Genomic DNA, 21,050 nt, shown 5'->3' with positions numbered 1-21,050 from the left:
GCATTAGCATCGTCGTTCCAGAAGACAGATAAACGCTCAGATAATGACACAGGACATAGATCAATTTGCTGCTCTATTTATAAAAGGAAAGAGCGAGAATAGAAAGCCAGGGAACAAAATACCTTTTCAGTCTCTCATTTAAAATATAAATAATGAAATCTAACATGCAACGTAAAATGTGACGTATCTTCCATTCATGTAAAGGTTCAGCATTACTTTAATGTTACAAATGGCATGGGCATCAGATAATTGTGTTGATTTGTCTCCATCAATTGTTTTCAATAAACCTGAAAATGTAGTTAATGCATTGCTCTGTAACCAGTCTTCATTGCAACTTACAGACATTACACTTCAACAGTATGATTTTGGCGTCTGTTTCAGTGTTTTGTTTTAGTTTATTATCAAGCACAGGTTTTGAGATGGACTCACTTCCTGGAAGATGAACAGGGATCTAATACAGTTCAATCCTGGCTTTTTCTCACTCACCTTTTTTCTTCTTCCATTTTCTGAATAGTACGGCAATTATCATTACTGCCATGAAAATAAAAAATGATAGTATACAATTTCCCAACAGTGAGATGAACAAAAAGTCAATGGGTTTGTCATCATCCATGTGCAAAGGTCCTGGAACTGACAGATGACATATTAATCAGTACAAAAAAAACTGCACTTACTTGCCTGTTCACAGAGCTTTGGCTGATGTTTATCAATTCTGTTCATTTAATGCAAAGGGGCTTTGCATTTTTAAATGTATTAAGGCATACCCCTATTTTATCATGTCAGAAGAGCTCCATAAAATTGATCTTTAGTTTCACATACTCTGTTTTCTATGGGTTAGCATTATACATTGTACAGCGTTAGTGTCCACTGACATTCATATTAATTTTGGAAATGTTTGAAGAATATGTTTTGACTGATTGTAATTTTCCAGTGGTATAATAAAAATATTAAGGTGGCACATGCAACACAATGAATATGTGTGTGTAACCTCTTCTAATGTATTTACCTGTGGTCAAGGGTCCCAAAGTTGTGTCTGCTGTGTTATTTGGGAGACCAAGTGATTCTGCAAAAGAAACATTTGAAGAACCCATCAAACAGAGACAAACAAAGTGTGTGACATAGTTTAAGTAGCAGCAGATAGGTAATAGGAAGAGGTAACTGTGTGCTTAAACTACAAAAAAATTGAAAAACAAACTACATTAAAACAATAAAAATGGCACACATACCAAAGAACTTTCCAGAAGTTATTAAATTAACAATCATTGTTCACTTACTAATCTTGTATTGCTGTATCTCTGCTCTTCCCTGTCAGAAGGTGTTTTTTTGCTGGAATATCGATTTTCCCATTCTTTTTTTTCTAACAGATGTTAGCACTTTACATGCAAATGGAGGTTACAAGTGGATGCAGTAAATTGGGAAGCACACAATAATCTCTTACCGTTACAGATGAGTCCTGCAGCTTTTAAGCCAACACACAAGTTCTGATAATTTAGATATTCCCTGCAGTCCCAAAGTGTCCTGGCTTTCTTCTCACAGTGGTAGTACCACATTGCTGCATTGTTGTGTGTAAAGAAATTAAATGAGAACTCCACAGGAGACCCACAGTCTAGCATGGAGCACACCATCCCAGCCTCCTGCATATACCATCCATTGTCACACACTGTGCCCCAGGATCCATTGCGGTGAATCTCCACTTTTCCTGAGCAACGGTCTAAGCCACCACTCAGACGTACAGCTCTGTGCTCTGGGGATGGAGCACAACAAACATTGTATATGAGCTTGATGCCAGATAGCTTACACATCACTTAGCAAAGGTGTATACAAATCTCAGCAGACAGGTTCAAATGCCTTTGCAATGCACTTCACATACTCAGATACAGATAGTATTGTATTTGTGTCTATTCTTCAGGAAGGTGAGATCTAATCACAGTTCTAACTAGTTACCATCCCAACCAACTCAATCAACACATCTTTTTATAATCCTTTCAATCACTTCACCATTGTCACCTTCAAAGCTTGAGAAAGCCCCCATACTGGCAAGTCTGAGTGAATTGGATGTGTTGAGGTGTAACTGGAAACTGTAAGTAATAAACCACCTTTACCTGAACACACAACTCCAACATCCTCCTTGTGCCCACAGTCCCCACTCAGCTTCAGTGATGGACATTCCCACAGATTCCTCTCTGTTCCAGAGCACTCCACGTCATCCAGAAGCACAGGGCCTTCCCCCATCCCAAACTGTGAGAAGGTAGTGTTCTGGCCTATCACCTCCACTGCATATCCACAGCCCAACTGGGCACAAACCACATTCCCATTCTGCAGGTCCCACCCATCATCACAAACTGTGCCCCACTCTCCGTCCTCCCACACCTCCACTCTCCCGGCACAGTGATCGGTTCCTCCAGCCAATCGCAAGGCCTGGTGTCCTGAGTGATAAATAGAGAAACCAATCAAAACACATACTGGAAACCCAAACATGCATTTACTGACCTTTTATTAATTACAGATCAATACATTTGTGTCCCAAAAAAACAGAACTGATGTTTTCTTAAACATATTTCAATTACATCAGAAAACGTATCAAAATAAATCTGTCACCTTTGATCATACGGCCTGTAGATTTTACATGAGAAAGTATATTAATTAATTCCTTTTTAGATGCATCAAGTGTTGAATCTACTCAGACATCAAGTGACATCAAGTTGTCACTCTTGAGCAAAAGCTGAATATAAATCACTGGAATCTCCAAAGAATTATTAAAGTACTGCAGACGGTACCTTGTGTTTGTGGCGGAAATCTTAAATTATATATGAATCTAGGGTAAATCAGAAATTGTGCAACACTGTCAATGCTGGTGTTTTATAGTCACATAGGGGCTTTCCACTGTCATAAAATAACGTGTTATTGAGGTTCATAGTCATTTTTGAAGTCAAATAGTCTCAACTGAGAAGATTATGCTATCTGTTATCATGTCTGCTCCATGTTAAATGTGTATGGATGAAACTACAGAATAGTCCTTCATGTAGATGGGAACAGTTGATCCCTGCTGGACAGAGAATCTTCTGTTCTCTTATTAAGGAATTAATTAATATTCAGATTTTGGTAGCAATAAGAATGTTTCAATGAATAAGGGTAAAAGTCTTAAAGGTATGCAAAGTGTGTGTATGCTTTCAGTAAGTTGTATCATATAAAAACTTGGTATTTTAAATATTAGCCCCTTATTTGCATAACTGAAAATAATGACTTCATTAATGTATCTTTCTTTGTTCACTTAACTGATTAAAAGTACTTAGTGCATGCTTTATATGTTTAGGGGACCAAGACCCCTTCAAATAGTTTTTCTCTTTCAGACAACCATGCTACTTTGTAGGGCAAAAAATACCACATGTCTTTAGCCTTCATAACCACTTTCATAACACTGATTATAGCACTTTGTTAGGGTAAGTTTTAGGGTTACATATTTCTTTAGAATATTATAGATTAATTGTCTCAACCACAAGTTGTAATTACAATGTAAAATGGGCTTTGTGAATATGGTTATGTAGTCATTATGGAGGTGTTATACAGTGTTACTAGAAAAATAGCCAAAAGGAATTCTTACCACAAATGAGCTCTGTTTTGTGAGTGCAGTGTTGATACCAAGCTTCTGTGCACTTCACAATATCCCAGTCTTCAGAAATGCAGTCTATCATACATAACATATGGTTAGATGATTTGTTTTGACTCTGGAAGAGTTTTCCACAGTTGAGGTTTTCACAGATTGTGTTTGACACTTCTTCACTGGATCCTGAAGTAAGCACTGCTGGAACCCAAGTCCCATTTTGAGATAATACTTCCAAAGTCCCTGAACATTTCTTTGACAATCGGAATGAAGATATATGGTATTCAGCTGAAAAGTAAAAAAAGGAGTAACATTAATTCAGAAATCCAAAATATCAGCTAAATTGAGCAGTGTTGACATGATGATCTATCACCACACAGTATCACAACACGAAAACCGGAAGCCACAACACATGAGCATGAGATCATGGGAGGCCTGAGTCTGACAGAAATGCAAAGAATATAATTTGCATGGGACTCACATTAAAAACATCTCTGATAGCAGGTGATTCATAAAGTGATTCTGGATCTTTTGATAATTGTTTTTTCAACTTGCCAAACGAAAAGAGGCAAGTGGTTATATACAAGGGTGACTCACATTGTGAAGAATATGCTGCATTTCTCAGCTTCAAAAAATGCCATCAGCTTTCTAAATGTGTTCTTTTTATACTTTTTAGAAACCAATGCATGTTTAGCTTGCTTACTTTTTAATATATATATATATATATATATATATATATATATATATATATATATATATATATATGTATACACTTAAGGACTTTACCTATGTATTGTTACACTTTTGGCAAATAATGGTTCACTGCCTTGATCTTATCACATCTAGGAATCTAAACATGGCTGATTCTTCTAGTACATTAATGGAAGTTAATAAAGCAAAATAAGTTTGATGTGTTGTTGGCAGATCACATGATGATTAACTCTTCATACTACACAAATTAGAAATCTATGAAGTGTCTAAAAAAGTGGCATCATCCAGAAATTAAAACAAATCTCATTTCCACACTGTTTACATTAAACGTCTTGCCAGAAGGACAGTCTGACCTAAGCAGGGTCTTGGTGATGCCATACACCTTCCACTTTTTAATTATCATCTTGACCGTATTCCAAGGGATATTGAAGGACTTTAACATTTTTTATACCCATCCCCTGATCTGTGCCATTCAACAACTTTGTCTTGAAGTTTTGACTTTGTAATGCACATCCCAGCAGAGGGAACCTAGAGGAAATGCTGAATTTATCCCAAAAAAATGTGAATCTCTACAATTTAACACAGGTGGAGGGCACTTAGCTTGGTGTGTTATTTTTAAGGTGATTGGCTACACCTGAGCTCATTTAGGATTGCTTTTACAAGGTAGATGGGACACTTATCACTGTTTAAGTTTATATTTTCAAGACATTTTCTACAAATGTCTTGATTTTATTTTTCACTTGGAAGTTGTGGGGTAGGATGTGTAGATAAATGATAAAAACAACAACATTTGAATGCAACAAAGGTTTAACATTTTAAAAGTTGGTGTAGACTTTCTATAGGCACTGTATGTCATTGTAAATGGTATTAATATCAAACTCATAGTATGTAAGAGTGATAAAATCTATGGACTGTTGAATACATTATTAAAGGTAATTGAATTATTCACAAATATAATGTATTGATAATATATTACTTTAATGTTATGGTACATTATATATATATATATATATATATATATAATATATATCAAATTATTTATTATCTTTTCTAAGGGGTACCAACAAATGTGTCCAGGCCATTTTAGAATATCTTTATAGAATGAGCAATATTTAATGTCTTTTCACAGCTTCTTTGCTTTATTCTATGACATAACAAAGTCATGCAAGTTTACATGATGCAATAGCTTTTAATAGAATCACATTTCAGGTGGAATTAAGCATTATTTCAATGAACTGTAAGAGTACAAACAAATTTGAGCATGTGTGTATGTAAGTATATTGATAAGAAATAATATTATGAATACATTTCAGGTAAAAATATGTATTCATACAAAGATGCTAAATATCATCACGGAATGAATAATGATGGTTGGTGGCATTACACCTTTCTTCCCTAATGCCAACAGCTTCCTTTTGGTAGTGTTTGGTTTTTGCAATTGCAGTTTTCAAACTAGCAGAGTGTTGCAGTGTACCACAATATCCTGTTACTCATTTCCTGTGTAAATGTCAAAATGTCTTAAGCTAAAGAGGACACCGGGTGAAATGCTGTTTTTAGAAAGTTTGCTCAAAACATTGTGGTGGTTCAAAACCATAAAATCCACTTGAATTCAAGTAAATGAATCCATTAGATACATAGAATTTGGACTACATGGACTACTCAAATGCTAATTCATAAATCATTGAAGTTTTTGGCAAATAATATGTAATACATTATCCAAGAATATACTGTTGTTCTGGAATAGTCTGGAATAGGCACATGTGGATATATTCATTCTATATTGGGCTGCATGGGGCTCATTTGTTATTTTTTTGTTGGTTGTCTATTTGTTGTTTAAACTGTGATGAACCATCATGAAGCAATCTACATTTCCTTTTTAACATATTAAACTTTATATAAATATTACATGGACATTCCTCCAATTGTCTAAATAAATTAGCAAATTAAAAGTTGGATAACCTGGTGAAAAATGGCTTTATTAAAAACAGGAATAATCACCTTGTTAACACTTGAATTGAATGCCTTTATTTCCAAGAATCAATTATTTATCACAAAAAAAGCTTGGTACCACAACATTTGTTTTTTAATGGTTATGATTTTCACCCACATTTAAACTGAGAAACTAAATCTCATAAAAGGCTGGTATTTTAAGAAAATCCATTTTTAACCACGTCTTGTTTTAGTTTTCATTTGGCTGAAAAACTGTATGATCAGAGGTCCATTCTTCGTACGTGGATAAGTAGGATAGCCGGTTTATCCGGATAGTTTCAGGATAACTTAAACTCAGGTTTTTCCGTCTCCGAAGCGAGCTCAATGTTCAGCCGGCTGTATTACCATAGCAACATGTCCAGCATCTTAAACCTGCGCCCTGGCAGGTTCGCTTGAAGTCTGAATACATTTAAATCCTGTGCAATAAAATGAGAGCTGACACACCCCCAACAATGACAGCGCCGTTCCTAGCAGATTCAGTGGGGGTGGAGTGATCTTAATAAGGGCAGCTTTTCGGCGATAATGAATTAATAGAGATTAAAGATTATTTAAATCATACAGATTATGTATTTAAGCATTACAGGTTAGGCCACCAAGGGATGTTTTATCTCTAGATGATTCATTAGGACCGCACATCAGTAATGCCACCCGCCGCAGTCATGCACTGACACAGAGCCACAGACCCTCTCTGCGCCTGCGCTACTGAGACAGAGTCTCCACAGTACGTTATCGATGTATGTATTATTCTTTGTAAGTTCTGTGTAGATAATGCACTAGTTTGGGTTATTTCAGTTATAACAAATATTCAGGACCCCTCCACCCTCCTTTATTACCATAATTTAGTTGATTTCATTTTTTTGACGATAAGTGTTGTTGTGGGAATAAAGTGTAGTTAAAACATTGTGAGGGGGATATTTATATTGCACAAAAGGGATTTTTTTTAACACTTTATGCTTGAACCCTTGATATTCAAATGTAGACGTGACATCTAAATTTCCCAGTTCACTCACAGCCAGCTTCTTATCCAATAATTAATTTTCCTTCTCCACCCCATATTTAAGGAACTGTAATTCAAATAGGCTGTAATCAAGATCAAACGTAGTACATTTTCCATCAGTCTGCAAATAATATAAATGGCTAAATGATGAATATATATTTCTATACGGTATACTGTTGGCCAGCACAGAGCTCTATAATATTTGCATAAGTCAATGAAAAATTATATTGGACACCACCGCGTTTTCGGCTCATTATCATCGATGCATTTAAAAAATAAACAATAAACTAAAGCATTTAAATTAAAGATATGTTTTTACTAATTAAGAAATGTTATAATGAATATGTTGTATCAGGGATTTCAGTTACAATGAGATTCAAACGTGGATCTCCCACACCGGAGTGCAGTGACCTAATCACATCACTAATGGTAATTCATTTGGATTAAGCAAAGCAAAGCTTATTTGAGTGATTACCAAATAAAATGAAATAAATAAAACAGCAGTGAGTAACGTTGTGCTGGCTTTTGCAGATGCAGCAGTTAGCTGTAGGCCTATTCAATATAATATCCTTTGCCTCCTCATACTCTACTATCATTACAATAAGGGAAAAAAGTATTTGATCCCCTGCTGATTTTGTACGTTTGCCCACTGACAAAGAAATGATCAGTCTATAATTTTAATGGTAGGTGTATTTTAACAACGAGAGACAGAATAACAGCAAAAAAATCCAGAAAAACGCATTTAAAAAAAGTTATAATTTGATTTGCATGTTAATGAGGGAAATAAGTATTTGATCCCCTATCAATCAGCAAGATTTCTGGCTCCCAGGTGTCTTTTATACAGGTAACGAGCTGAGATTAGGAGCACTCTCTTAAAGGGAGTGCTCCTAATCTCAGCTCGTTACCTGTATAAAAAACACCTGTCCACAGAAGCAATCAATCAATCAGATTCCAAACTCTCCACCATGGCCAAGACCAAAGAGCTGTCCAAGGATGTCAGGGACAAGATTGTAGACCTACACAAGGCTGGAATGGGCTACAAGACCATCACCAAGCAGCTTGGTGAGAAGGTGACAACAGTTGGTGTGATTATTCACAAATGGAAGAAACACAAAATAACTGTCAGTCTCCCTCGGTCTGGGGCTCCATGCAAGATCTCACCTCGTGGAGTTTCAATGATCATGAGAACGGTGAGGAATCAGCCCAGAACTACACGGGAGGATCTTGTTAATGATCTCAAGGCAGCTGGGACCATAGTCACCAAGAAAACAATTGGTAACACACTACGCCGTGAAGGACTGAAATCCTGCAGCGCCCGCAAGGTCCCCCTGCTCAAGAAAGCACATGTACAGGCCCGTCTGAAGTTTGCCAATGAACATCTGAATGATTCAGAGGAGAACTGGGTGAAAGTGTTGTGGTCAGATGAGACCAAAATTGAGCTCTTTGGCATCAACTCAACTCGCCCTGTTTGGAGGAGGAGGAATGACCCCAAGAACACCATCCCCACCGTCAAACATGGAGGTGGAAACATTATGCTTTGGGGGTGTTTTTCTGCTAAGGGGACAGGACAACTGCACCGCATCAAAGGGACGATGGACGGGGCCATGTACCGTCAAATCTTGGGTGAGAACCTCCTTCCCTCACCCAGGGCATTGAAAATGGGTCGTGGATGGGTATTCCAGCATGACAATGACCCAAAACACACAGCCAAGGCAACAAAGGAGTGGCTCAAGAAGAAGCACATTAAGGTCCTGGAGTGGCCTAGCCAGTCTCCAGACCTTAATCCCATAGAAAATCTGTGGAGGGAGCTGAAGGTTCGAGTTGCCAAACGTCAGCCTCGAAACCTTAATGACTTGGAGAGGATCTGCAAAGAGGAGTGGGACAAAATCCCTCCTGAGATGTGTGCAAACCTGGTGGCCAACTACAAGAAATGTCAGACCTCTGTGATTGCCAACAAGGGTTTTGCCACCAAGTACTAAGTCGAAGGGGTCAAATACTGATTTCCCTCATTAACATGCAAATCAATGTTTAACTTTTTTGAAATGCATTTTTCTGGATTTTTTTGTTGTTATTCTGTCTCTCACTGTTAAAATACACCTACCATTAAAATTATAGACTGATCATTTCTTTGTCAGTGGGCAAACTTACAAAATCAGCAGGGGATCAAATACTTTTTTCCCCCACTGTAGCGCTAAAACAGGCAGCAGCACCACTGAGCATCCTTTCGCACCCAAACGGGAATGCGCACTTATCCGCGACAAGGAAAGTCTGTCTTACACGAACGAGCTAATTTAATCCGAAATAAGTGCCGAAGAACCGAAATCCCGGATATCACTTAGCTTAAGCCGGGATATGTCAATTTAACCTGGATTTGTTAAACCACGTATGAAGAATAGACCCCAGAACAGTCATGTTTTGAAATTGCCCAAGGGGAAATTGGAAATACATAAGTGTTATTTTGCTGACATAGCTTTTTCTGAAAAACTCTCCAAACCACCAAGTCTTGACTTTCCAAATGTAATCGTTGCAGACACACAATTCTTTACCAAGACTCATAGTTCCATACAATACTGTTCATCCAACGTCTCTTTACTAATTCTTCAGTAAACATTTTTTTACTGTTCATCCAACGTTTCTTTATTAATTCTTCAGTATACATTTTTCCACTTTACCAGTTATTTTTTTTTAATTTTCATTCTGTCAGTCCAACTTACTTTGGTTTGTAGCATCTGTGTCATTAGCTTTTAGGTCCAGAGCATCATAGTCCGAGTTGTTTTGAAATGCTGTAAAGAAAAAACACAAAGATATATCAGGCCTCAAGTGATTTTAAATACTATTATTACAACTCTTGACATTCTTCTTTCTGTTCCCATCTCAATGTTTGGGGTGATTCCAGTGAAGAGCTGCTCTAAAGGAGAGTGGTTTAGCAGTACATTTTACAGTATGTTCTCTTCTCACTTAGGGTGCACTAAGATGGAATACATATAAATGTATTTTTTTTACAAATCAAATAGCAGACTACACCTGCTTAAATGGAAAGCACTTTACCAAAATAAACTTCCTTTCAATTGTTATATGTCAATATTATTTCAAATAATACATAACCTGACTAATTGACAGCAGTAATGTGGATCTGGATGGATGTAGAGTAAGACACTTTCCATTCTGGAAAAGAGCAATTCTATTTAACAATTATGTACTTCCCCATCACAGTGATGGGATGATTAAGGGATGCTGGTGACTTTTCTTTGGGAGTGAAAACAATATAAGATCTTCTTTTTGTTTATCCCCCCTTTTTGTCCCAATTTATATTTACTAGTTGTTGAACTGGACTCTCTCCACTAGAACAACTTCCATGCTTCTTGAGGAGGTATTAGACCAAACCTGTCTTCCAATATGCATGTTGTCAAAGCCATCCACTATTATTCACACCAATCAGGGGATTTTGTGAAGATGAAACAGACGACAACCTAAACTTGCAGGTGTCTGAGCAGCCAGTCATCAATAGTGTGTGGCAAACCACATTCTCCACAGCCAGATTCCACCCACTCTCCATCAGCAGCTTACCCCATTGTAAACCACACCCTGATATGGTACCCATAAAGCAATATAAAATGTTGAATATCTTGTTGAAATATACGATCCTTCAATGTTGTAGAACACTGTTTGTGTATTTAAAATATTGAGATAGTAGAAATTAATCTCACCATATATTCAACCTGGAAAATAAATGTATGGATTACAGACTAGAATATATTTTAAATACAAAAAGATTCCAATTTTTCCTATCTTGCTCTCATTTGGTTGGTGATAGCTTATTGAACTTCCTCTACTAGATATTCTGCATTACAAAAATTGTTATATTATTACAAAGACAGATCATGGTATGGTGTAAAATTATAATAATTTCTTTCACATCTGCCGATCCTTTTGAAATTGGTGTGATTCTGCCTTTTAATGTGCTATTAACTGATATGCAGGCATTAACTAGTAACTTATTTTCATGGAATAGTCACACCACAGGTCATAGCACTTAATATAACTCTTTCTCCCACACCACTTTTTTCAGACGTGTTTCAAAAAGTATTAGTTCTTATTAAAAGAATAAGTTATATTATAATAGCTTTCCCTCAGACTTTGATGATTTGTTTTTAAACGTCAGCATTGATGTTCACACAGGAAAGTACAGAAAAGGAAAGAAACAGATCTTGTAAGTGTCTGTACAACTGGCCATAGAAACTAAATTTGGTTGAAAAGTCATGAAGCCATGCAACAGTGGGGTGACTCAATATTTGTCAATATTACCACAGTCCTTATGTGCCCATTTAAATCCACTTCCATGGAATGAAGATATGAAGTCAACAAGCAACCATATATAGTCTAAATTATTACTTTTTCACAAAAGATCCTTTATTAACAAATGTTGGTTCCTTTCAAACTTAAAAAAGCTGAAAAAGGAAATATTTTGTTATCTTGATACATTTCAATGTTTAAATAAAATAATATTGCAAACTATCTTACTAAAACACACACAAAACAACCATGTTTGTCCCTGTAAATATGTCATGTACAATGGCATAGTCATCAGAAGATAACTGAGGTTGTATCCCTACCATTATTTCAAGCTATTTTCTAGTGTAACTTAATTATGTTGGCCTCTTTTTGCCCACACTACTGTGTCAATCAAAACCCACCATGCACTGCTCTGCCAGTTACAATTTCAAGCATTACGAAATTATAACATTGAAAATTGTTGAATACATTTTTAAATAATTAAAAGAGATTAGTGCAGCAAGAGGTTTCATCCTCTGTGTATGGACACCTTGTTTGTAGGAGTAGCAGAACATTGAACAGCAATCTACAATACAGCTAAGAGTTTAGAAAGGGGGTAGCATTTGTCAGCCATGAAGTTTCAACTATTTGACGCAGAAAAGTGGAAGGGCTTGATCCCAAACTTAGTTCTTATGTGTGACACAACACAAGACTTTAAAAACATGCTGTGCATTGAGTGGTTTCCAAGTTGAGAAAATAAGGAACTGTTAGACTTTATTAATTTCAGTTCAATATTTGGCAACCCCAAAACTGACATTTAATCAGTATTCTAACAAAGTAATGGATTTAATTTGGTTTATTTGTTATTGTGGATGTTTTACGTTCGAATCATATATGGACAATATAGTACAAAAGTACACAGCCAAAAAAGGCCACCAATAAATTAGCCAGGTCAGTTCTTTTGAGTCAGTATATTACCCATTTAGTTTAGTTATGTGGTAACCAAAACAAATGTAGTTAACTGGAGTAGCTTGATAAAAGGTAGAAGGGAGAGATGTCCATGACTTATAATTATCTAATCAGAATAATGTTGTATTTTCAATTAAGAGACTATATAGTCCTTTGCATGCCAAATCTCCTCCTTGTATTCAGGATTGCACAATTTCACAACAGATGTAGATGTGTGGCTAAAAAGATTGTAAGGCATGTATTTTTGGTTCATTGTTGCTAAATAGGGGAGGATTTAGTGGAACAACATTCTCTCTGTTTCACGTTTTTGTGATAAAAATAGCAGAAAAAATCTATGTGAGGAGAGATTAAAAAAAGCTTGTTGACATATTGGAAAGTTAAAGAAAAGCATGCTGACTGCTGAGCTTTTAACAAAAAGCGAATCAATCAATCAATATAGTTTCCTTTGTGTTTATATTACATCGAGGTACAGTAATAATTGTTCAGATAAATCAAGGAAGCAGATAACTAGTGCTTTTTTATTTTTAATGATTTACATCAATTTATTGGTGATAAAGACTAATGCAGTAAAGTCATGGCTGTCTACGTAAGACATTAACATTATGTTTTTCGTGGTTCTTGCCTGGCAAAAAGTTTTATCTTTTATAATTGGTTTAACCCTTTATTGCACACATTTGCCTCGGTTCCACTGGCTTAAGCGTCCGTGCCATGCCATGCCGGAGTCCCAGAGCTGTTTCTGTAAAAGCAGGCCGCTGTGAAGTCCGTCCCTCTGATGGGAGGAGCGTAATAAATACACGTTTCTGTTAAGAGATATTAGGAAGAGCTAAACGTGTATAGACAACATTATATTCAGACAAGCACGTCCCCATATGAATACGTTTCCATGTGCAACAATAACAATGCATTGGTATTTAGTATTATTATCATCATTTGTGCTATTATATATGTATTTTAAATGGCACAGTGTGACTCCCTTAACTTATTGCTCTTTCTGCAGATTTGTAACTGCAAACAACACTTTCTGATGTATTATTTTTTAATAACGTCCTTAACCAGGGTAAGTTACAGTTGAAACAAAATACACACATTTCACGATTAATCATCCAGCTACAATATAGCAGGTTATAATTTAACTAAAGTGTATACATCTCAGTCATGGCGTTTATGGACACGTTTATTAAACCAATCCATAATGTTTTAGAGGGAAGATCTGCTGTATTTATTTATTCATTAATTTAACTTGTAAATGGACACATGTTAACTGAATTGTGTTCTCTTCATACTGACTGTCTCTGCGGATTGTCCTGCACACATTCACACAACACAGCCTTAAACACCGGCCAGCTGTTCATAAAATATTAATACAATCGGCTGCTACGATCCGATTATTATCCTTCAGTTTATTTTTAACTAATCACAGCACTGCACCGGTCCAGTGAAATCCAAGTTTTTAATACACTTGGATATTAACTATAAGCAGTCATTGTTTATGTAGGTGGATTTCACTCCACTGCTGCTATTAAAACTGCAATTTCGTCATGATTGCACACGGCACTTGAGATTATATCTTCCAACATAATGTATCTGATCTCTTCCCTGTCTGTCTACACAAGCACACAACCTCGCTTTCAGAAGCGGAGCTATTTCCTCATATTTCCTCATGGATATTTCCGCTTACGGACACGTCTGGCAGCAGATAGTTAACCAGCCACAAAACACAGACGCGTCCGGACGCTTAGCCAGTGGAAACACCCGTTTAAGCGTCCGGGGCCCAAAACAAAAAAAGGAAAACAATGTTTTAAATGGGTCTATATTTGAGAAATTGAAGAAAGCCAGTCTACAGATATTCTTGTAACTCAGTTGTAGGTATGTGTCCTGAAAGTAACATGGTGTAACTGCCAGAGCCATTACAACACATCCCTTTATGTATTTTAGTATTTTAGCATAATTATGACAATTATCAAGATTATCACTTCTCATGAAAGCCTACAGAACTGAACACTTGGACTGTTAACTCCGTGTTACAATATGCAAAAGGTTTTGCAATATATATGCATGAAGATGAAGGACAGCACATGGCATTTCAGATCCTGTCATCACAATTATGGCTTCATGAAGATAACACATCCTATTCTTCATTTTTAACATGTGCTTTCCTTTCATTGCTTTTGTACATCAAAGTTATTTTAAGAATATAACTGGAAATCAATTAATTGATCTGACATAAGTTATCAAGAAACATGAATATTAAACAAAAAAGATTATATTAATGTCCACATTATGGTGCTAGTCTGTATGAATTATTTAAAATGTTGCTTAAAAAACCTTTAAAACATGATTATCAAAGTAGGATTGTACTAGAGTGTACACCGCTAATAAGCATTGGGATCAGAAGCAGTCTTAAAAGCATGACAAATAACCCAACACATTTCAAAGCTGTAAGATCATTTGCAATGTTATACATAAGCTGGTTTAATTGGCAGTGAAAACTGGAAACAAGTCATTAAACAGTCCACTGTATGGGCATATGTTCAATGTACCAATTAAAACCGACAAGGTGTCAAAACGCTATTTCAGATAACTCGATTTAAAACCTGTTATGTTATGTAGCAAGAGGTTTGAACATTTCAATAAAAATATATCTACAGACACCTGAAATTACAAATCATTCCTGGTTTTGGTAGACAGGGATGTGTAAGTAAGAACTATTGATTTTTAACTATTTTAACTTTGATTTTCTTATTGGACATAGACTGTATTTTTTTATAATTTCTATATATAATGTTACCTAGCTGAATGGTCAGTGTTCCAATTTAAATATGATATAATATTATTTGTTAAGTGCTGAATGTATAATAAGATGAATCTGACTAGGCATGCATTCAGCCAAAATACATTGGGTCTTTATATTCATTATATTTTAATACATCAGTAAAGGAGTTTCACTAAACTAATGAATATAATTAGCTCAAATATTAGAAATTATTCAGTAGAGTTTACGTTATAGGCCACAATTAAATCAAAGCTTTCAACCCACCAGCACCCGTAATGCATTTCTTAATTACATATTTTCTCCTTTTGTCAAAGATGTCTTGAATCTACCCAATGGAAAGCGGCTATCAATAATTAGGTTGGGGATTTACAATTAGCAGTGGGGTTGACATGTATTTAATACCCTCCACTAGACCACTTATTGGCCTAGTAAGATTTGAACTACACCTCCATTTTATCATTAAGAGAAGGATTTAAAATTCAGTATCCAATATTCAGTGTTTATAGATGTACAGGCCCAGGCTTCTGTCAGTGGCTAACAGCTTAACTAATGATGCCAATAACACATTCAGTCTCTGAGGACTGTGGTAATGTAGGGCTAGATATTCGTAGGGTTTGCACACCGCGCAGAGGAGTTTGCGTGGCGTAAATGACTATCGTGCAAAACTACATATTCATCCACCTGTTCCTTTAATGCCGTGTGTGGCTTATTAACATATGGTAATAACTCTGTAATTGGAAACATTTTTCCAGGCTGACGTTAAACAAGCGCGTAGAGCAATCAAATTTGAATTGCATGAAAGCCTTAATTAGACTAAATACACCAGTTTTTGTGCAATGTTTGCATGAAGCAATCATCCAATAACTGCGCAAAACTGTGTTCAAAGCCATTTATTGGTTGAAGTGGTTCTTACATGGATGAATGGATAGATGGATGGATGTATGTATGGATGGATGCATGGATGGATGACTGGTTGCTAGAGAATATACAACTCAATCAACATTCAGTGAGACATATGGGGGAGCTGTTGTGATAATGTAGAACACTTTTGGAAAAATGATATTAACAATTAATACAGCTATGAGTTGTAATGAACCTGGCATATCACAATTTAAGCTGGTTTAAATGCAATCATTCCTTAAATTATTCTCAGTGTGTTTTTATAAAGAAATTCATGAATATAGAAAATGCAGTAAGACATAGATATTAATCATTAGATCTTTCCATGTTAAGAAATGGAAAAAAATAATCTTTTCAGTGATTAAAACAAATACATGTTATGCAATATTTCATTTGCACATTATTAGCATTGTAATAATGTTTTATTTCTTCAAAAAAAGCTTTGTAGAGCTTTTCTTTTTCCGACTACGTTCATGTGAAGCCTTACGAAGAAACAAATACAAGATTGCAACACTTGTTCAATGAAAGAGACACAGGAACTGATGAGATAAGCAAGGTATTTTAAATAGATTTTGCAAAATTATAGCATGCATCAATATAATGTGTTACTACAAACAAATCCTTACAAAGAAAACAATCCAAGTCTCCTTATGTATGCCTTATGTATAAAAAAAATGTTAATTAAATGGCAAAATCTCATGTGATTCTATTTATTGTGAGTATGTGGTCAATGATTCTTCTTTGAAAGGGACTCTAGTGTACCTTATGTATCCAATCCAATCCAGAAATCTTTGGACACTCGCAGTGTTCTTTTTACATGTCAGTAATGGCAGATAGACAGTAGAATGTATGTAATGCCACCGAGATGTTGTCTGTTAAAATATCTGTGTAATTTTGTAGTTATGGATTTATTGTACACTGGCAGAATTGTAACAATCATGCGTTCTAGAAAAAGCATCCTGTTTCACTCCAAAATATGGAATACATCAGCAACTTTTACTGAATATATCATCAAATTATTTCAAACTGGTAAACGCATTTTACTGTATTTTTCTCTTTGTACATTAGGGTCATAATAATTGTGTGTAATTTAACATGCATTATACATACATGTATAAAAATGATTATAGTGCACCAGAAGTATGAGATCTGTTAAAATGATTTATGATGGTATAAAAACAAACAATTCCTGTAAGTAAATATTGCATTTTCTTTCTTGCATTTTCTTGTGTAACAAACTGTGTTAGATTTGTAACAGCTGATATTTATTTTCAGATACGTTTTTTTTTTTAAGAAGTTTTTTTAATTGATAGTTATTTATCATTACCGGAAATTAACAATACAGTCGTGACCCCCCAGTTACACAGTTTCGAGTTAATGTATACGCACATCATATAATATGACCAATGTTTCAATTTACGTGAAACCCTGCTTACGCGGTATGTGGTATTATTACTCTGGCCCCCCAAAATGTAATTATTAACAAATTAATAAAATCAAGTGTTTCGTCAAAACTTTAATAATATTTACTAAGAAATAAGGTTATCAAATCTTAGTCACAGGTCGATTTTCCCCTTTTTTCCATAGACAATGTTTTGAGTTTCAAATCCAAATATGTTTTTCAGGAATGTATCCCCCACATAACTTGGGATTCCACTGTATACCAATTAATTAGACAACATTTATGTTCCACTGACATAACAACCTGGTCTCACAAGAAAAGCCTTGACTCAGTAGCTCATTTTGTCTTCCAACTGATGTTTCTTGCCGCTACCACAATGCAACCTGCTCTTACTCAATCAAAATTTTGCCGTATGTACCATAATGCTTCGGCACTATTTCTACAATAATCTAGCATGTGTAAGCAGAGCAATTATTTCCTTATGTATTTTTTAATAATCAAATGCAAGATTATGCCATGCAGCACAATCAGAAAATATTTTTAATATTTGAAATAATATTATTGAACCTTGTAAAAAGGCAACACGTCCATAGAATAGTTTGTCTGTTGCAGATTGTTTTTTAATTAGCAAAATAAAACACCTCTTTATACAGTCTTCATAATAGGTTTTCACTTCCCTTCTGTTCAATGTGACAATTCTAAATTAGTTTATCGCGCACAGGCCTTGTCAAACTGGCATTTAATTTTCCTTGGCACTGTTCATTGTAGGGGACTGGGATCATATAAAATTGAGATGTGTAGTGCATAGGAGAAAATTCCTAGAGGAGAAATACACTCTGGAACACCCTTTAATCTCCTTTCTAAAGAGAAGGAATTTTGAGAAGAATTTTTTTATTAGAAAACAATTCTGAGAACAGGAAAAAACAGCTCCTCCCGCAGTCAAGACAAAGGAATAGGTCTTCAAAACTAAATCTGAGAAACACAGGTAGCATAATTAATTTATAGTTCTTTAATTAACTCCTTTTGGATTCAGTATTCAGTACAGTATTGCCTGCTTTCCATTTCCAATTTGAATACAAACTTAAAGCAGAATTTGTTTAGGGAACTACTAGGACATTCTAGAAACAAAGCCCAATACTGGGTGTCAAAAACTCAACATCAAGACAAGGTCAGGCTTTCAGATAGGAATGTGTATGTGTCTGCTCCATCTTGCACTCATTTGGATGCTGCATTTTTATCATCCTATTGTCACAATCTCTCAGTGTAGCGCTCTGTTGTAGTATTTGCCCACTTATGTCCAGTTAAGAAAATAATAACGAGGTAATTACCCCATTTTAGTCAATAGTAATGAGTAGCAGGGCACCACTGGCATCTATTATGTGACCAGCATGCATCTCATTTTGAACATGACTATTATACATAAGAAAAAGCAAATTATACCTCTGTTGCATAGATGCAATTTTAATCACAGATTCATTCTAAATGCATTCTATCATGTCCCTAGAGTTCATATAGTCCCTCAACACTTTACACAGTTTCCATTGCAAATCTTTTAACAATCAAATAAGGAAAATTACATTTCTATGATTACTAAAGTTTCCATTCCATTAACATTCATGACTTCGGTCATTTAAAAAGATATATATATATATATTTAAGTGAATGCCTGGATATCACGTACCTTTGTATAAGCACTAAGAATCAAACTGTATGCTGAAAGTTCTAGGGAAATACTGCAGTTTTACTGTTCTCATATATTGAGATTGAAGCAGTTTCTTTGTGTTAACACCTAAAACAAAGGGTCTCCAAAGTGTAATACAGTTAAACTACTATACAACATCCTGTAATCACTACTGTCAGCTGACATGTTGACCACAAATGAGACAAAGTTCAGAATACCCTTTAGGTTCCCAAAGAATGCCATGCAAAGCTGGTTTTGCTTTGAATGTAGAATTCAATGGCACTTTTATTTCTAAGTTAGAGTATTTCTAACTTTTTTTTAATGGCCAGATTCAACCGAAGGTTAATGTTTAAAAATATATAAAGTGTTTTAGATTTTTAAATGCTGTTTTTGTCACTATTGACTGGTGCCTATTGTGTTTTTAAATGTATTTTTATTTTTTAGATATCTAAGTGCAGATGTCGTACACATACAAGCAAAACAAGTGTGTAGCATCTTCAGCTTTCTTCTGAAAACATTACATGAAACCAATTTACATTTTTTAGAATACTTATTGGTCCAAACAAATCCGACAATATCATTTTAAATAGAAAGCAAGACATGGGGCATTTCTGAAAAAAACAACAACAACATACATATATTCTACTAATAACACAGCTGAAATAGGAACATTTTCAAGCCAATATTCACCCATGTAGCTGTGGTCTACAATTACTTTATGAGTAGGTTTCCGTACAAAGCATTGTAAATTAATTAATGCAGCCACAATTGCCTACAATTTATGCGCGTTAACACCATTAAAAATATAATAAACATCTAACAGGCAACTGTTCCCGATATGTGATTATTCTTATTGTAATTATTTATTCCCTTAACTATCACAATATCCTGGACGTAAGAATTGTTAGATTACCAGGCATGTATCACATTATTATTGTTATTATTATTACATTTAGCTGATGCCTTTATCCAAGGTGATATACAAGGTCATACAAACACTAAAATGCAACGTTCTATACATTATATGGTACACGCTGTAATTATATGTTGCTACTCCATGGGATCAACCCCATGAATTAAATCTCAGCATCCTTAAAAATCTTTTCCACGGCGTAGAATCGTAGTAATCTCATCAAAACACAACTGGTCTAAAATCACTATACATTGCATTGAGCCTATGAAAACATTGAAAGGTCTACAGGTGTAATCAAAAGAGATGTATTTTACTATTACTTGCTTTATGTATGTATTTTAGTTTAGTAGAGATGTTATGACCCCAATATAAATCTCATTGTCCCCCCAATTATTAAAAGCTGGAGCCAGGGCTGCACCTACTAAAACATAATAATAAAAAAAGGAATTAATGGTACAGTAGTTGCAGTATTTGTATATTAACAGTTTTGATCGGCTGATTCAGGTGGTGTGGTGGTGACTAACATGGATTAGGATTGACAGTCATAGGGTTATGCTATATAAGAGTTTGCCTATGAATCCAGTGGCTGTGTATCAGTGTAGGGTTTCATGTATATGTCGGTATGAACTAAAATTATCCTGTCGATCTTAGTTATAGACAGTGTATAATCCAAAATTGTTTTTGGATGGTTGTTTCATTTTTCTAATTTTGAAAACAAAAAGGATAAAAATCTAAACATTTATCTACTTGCCAATAATAGATTACAACCTTGATGTACCAGTACTTTTGTTTTACAAGATGCTCCTTCCCTCCAAAAGCTCAACATTTTGAATGAATCCAGA

At 35.2% G+C, this 21,050-nt stretch overlaps 1 protein-coding gene across 3 annotated transcripts in view; it reads right to left on the bottom strand.

The window, feature by feature from the left end:
• Window positions 1-21,050, bottom strand: part of LOC136760507 (T-cell differentiation antigen CD6) — a 28,635-nt gene that overhangs the window by 4,707 nt on the left and 2,878 nt on the right. For all 3 annotated transcript variants that reach the window (XM_066715943.1, XM_066715944.1, XM_066715945.1), the window contains exons 2-7: window positions 10,013-10,081; window positions 3,602-3,889; window positions 2,103-2,426; window positions 1,439-1,744; window positions 1,007-1,063; window positions 487-630 (exon numbers count right to left, since the gene is read on the bottom strand). In XM_066715943.1, the coding sequence (XP_066572040.1) occupies window positions 487-630; window positions 1,007-1,063; window positions 1,439-1,744; window positions 2,103-2,426; window positions 3,602-3,889; window positions 10,013-10,081 (1,188 nt within the window). The remainder of the gene's footprint in view (window positions 1-486; window positions 631-1,006; window positions 1,064-1,438; window positions 1,745-2,102; window positions 2,427-3,601; window positions 3,890-10,012; window positions 10,082-21,050) is intronic.

The sequence above is a fragment of the Amia ocellicauda genome, chromosome 10 (genome assembly GCF_036373705.1).
Source record: "Amia ocellicauda isolate fAmiCal2 chromosome 10, fAmiCal2.hap1, whole genome shotgun sequence".
NCBI classification, from domain to species: domain Eukaryota; kingdom Metazoa; phylum Chordata; class Actinopteri; order Amiiformes; family Amiidae; genus Amia; species Amia ocellicauda.
Note: the sequence above shows the minus strand (reverse complement) of the source record. Positions and strands in the feature narration are given on the sequence as shown.